The sequence below is a fragment of the Acanthamoeba castellanii genome, assembly GCF_000313135.1.
Source record: "Acanthamoeba castellanii str. Neff unplaced genomic scaffold scf7180000084662, whole genome shotgun sequence".
Lineage (NCBI taxonomy): Eukaryota > Discosea > Longamoebia > Acanthamoebidae > Acanthamoeba > Acanthamoeba castellanii.
Window position 1 is genome coordinate 1 of NW_004457633.1, and position 1,033 is coordinate 1,033.

General features: G+C 58.9%; 1 protein-coding gene across 1 annotated transcript; it reads left to right on the forward strand.

The window, feature by feature from the left end:
• Positions 1 to 265: 265 nt before the first annotated feature.
• On the forward strand, positions 266 to 772 carry ACA1_109460 (uncharacterized protein; the record flags this gene model as incomplete). The annotated part of the gene is made up of 2 exons (XM_004351041.1): positions 266 to 325; positions 386 to 772. The coding sequence occupies 2 exons, from the start codon at positions 266 to 268 to the stop codon at positions 770 to 772; spliced, it is 447 nt and encodes a 148-aa protein (XP_004351093.1).
• Between the last annotated feature and the right edge of the window lie 261 nt (positions 773 to 1,033).

The following is a 1,033-nucleotide window of genomic DNA, read 5'->3' on the forward strand; positions in this document are numbered from 1 at the left end:
AACTCCTCGCTGTCATCCCGCCCGAGGCGAAATAATAACTTGCCAGGAGCAAAGTAATGATGTACCGTGTGGAGTACTAAAGGCCACCGTGGATCCTCCAAAGGAATCGTTTGCAGGGAACAATAGGGCGCACATTTCTCGGCCAAAACTATTCTAACAAAAATCAAGTTTCTCCTTTCGGCTACTTTTACTGTTTTAGGGTTGGTTGTCTCTGGTCAAGTACCAGCGCTCAACAACCCAACAACAACAGCAACAGCAGCAAGAGATGAAGAATCTCATATTCTTGGTAGCTCGACTGGTTTGCCTCGCCTCGCTCGCCACGTCGGTTCTCGCGCGGAACAGAGTCATCGTCGGGTATGACGACAATTATGTCAGCACCGAGGAGACCAGCCCCTATGGCGACACGGACGTAGGTCTGGGCGAGGCTTACAACATCGTCAGGTTCGTACGCTCGGCCGGCGCGAGCGTGATCAAGCTCACCTCTTACAACAACGATACGGCGTGGACCAACGCGCTCGCAGAGTCCAAGGTGCTGATCTTCCCTGAGGGCACCGACGGTCGCGACATCTCGAGCGACACGCGCCAGGCCATCATCAACTGGGTCTCCGAGGGCGGCGTCGTCGTGTTCTGTATGGGCGAGACCACTCTGGCCCGTATTCTCACAGCCCTGGAGCTCCGCCCCCTTGAGGCCAAGAGGGCTCTGAGCGGCGTTTGGGCCAAGAGCGAGGCGGCGCCGCATCGTCCCTCTTCAGCAGCGGACCAGCCCAAGTGATGGACCTCGACGCCGCCAGCTCGTGGGACCTCTCTGCGGACGTGAACAACGAGGTGGCGGGCCTCGAGTGCATGTACGGCACCGTCGACGACTGCGCGGTGTGGCAGTACGAGCAGGGCTCGGGCAAGTGGTTCGGCCTCGCACCGGACTTCTGGTTCTTTGGCGGGAGCTGTGGCCAGGATGGCGGGTGGAGGTCAGTCCTGAAGAGCGTGGTGGCGTCCAATGGAATCGCCTTGTATTCATCGGCGGCGCAGCTCACCA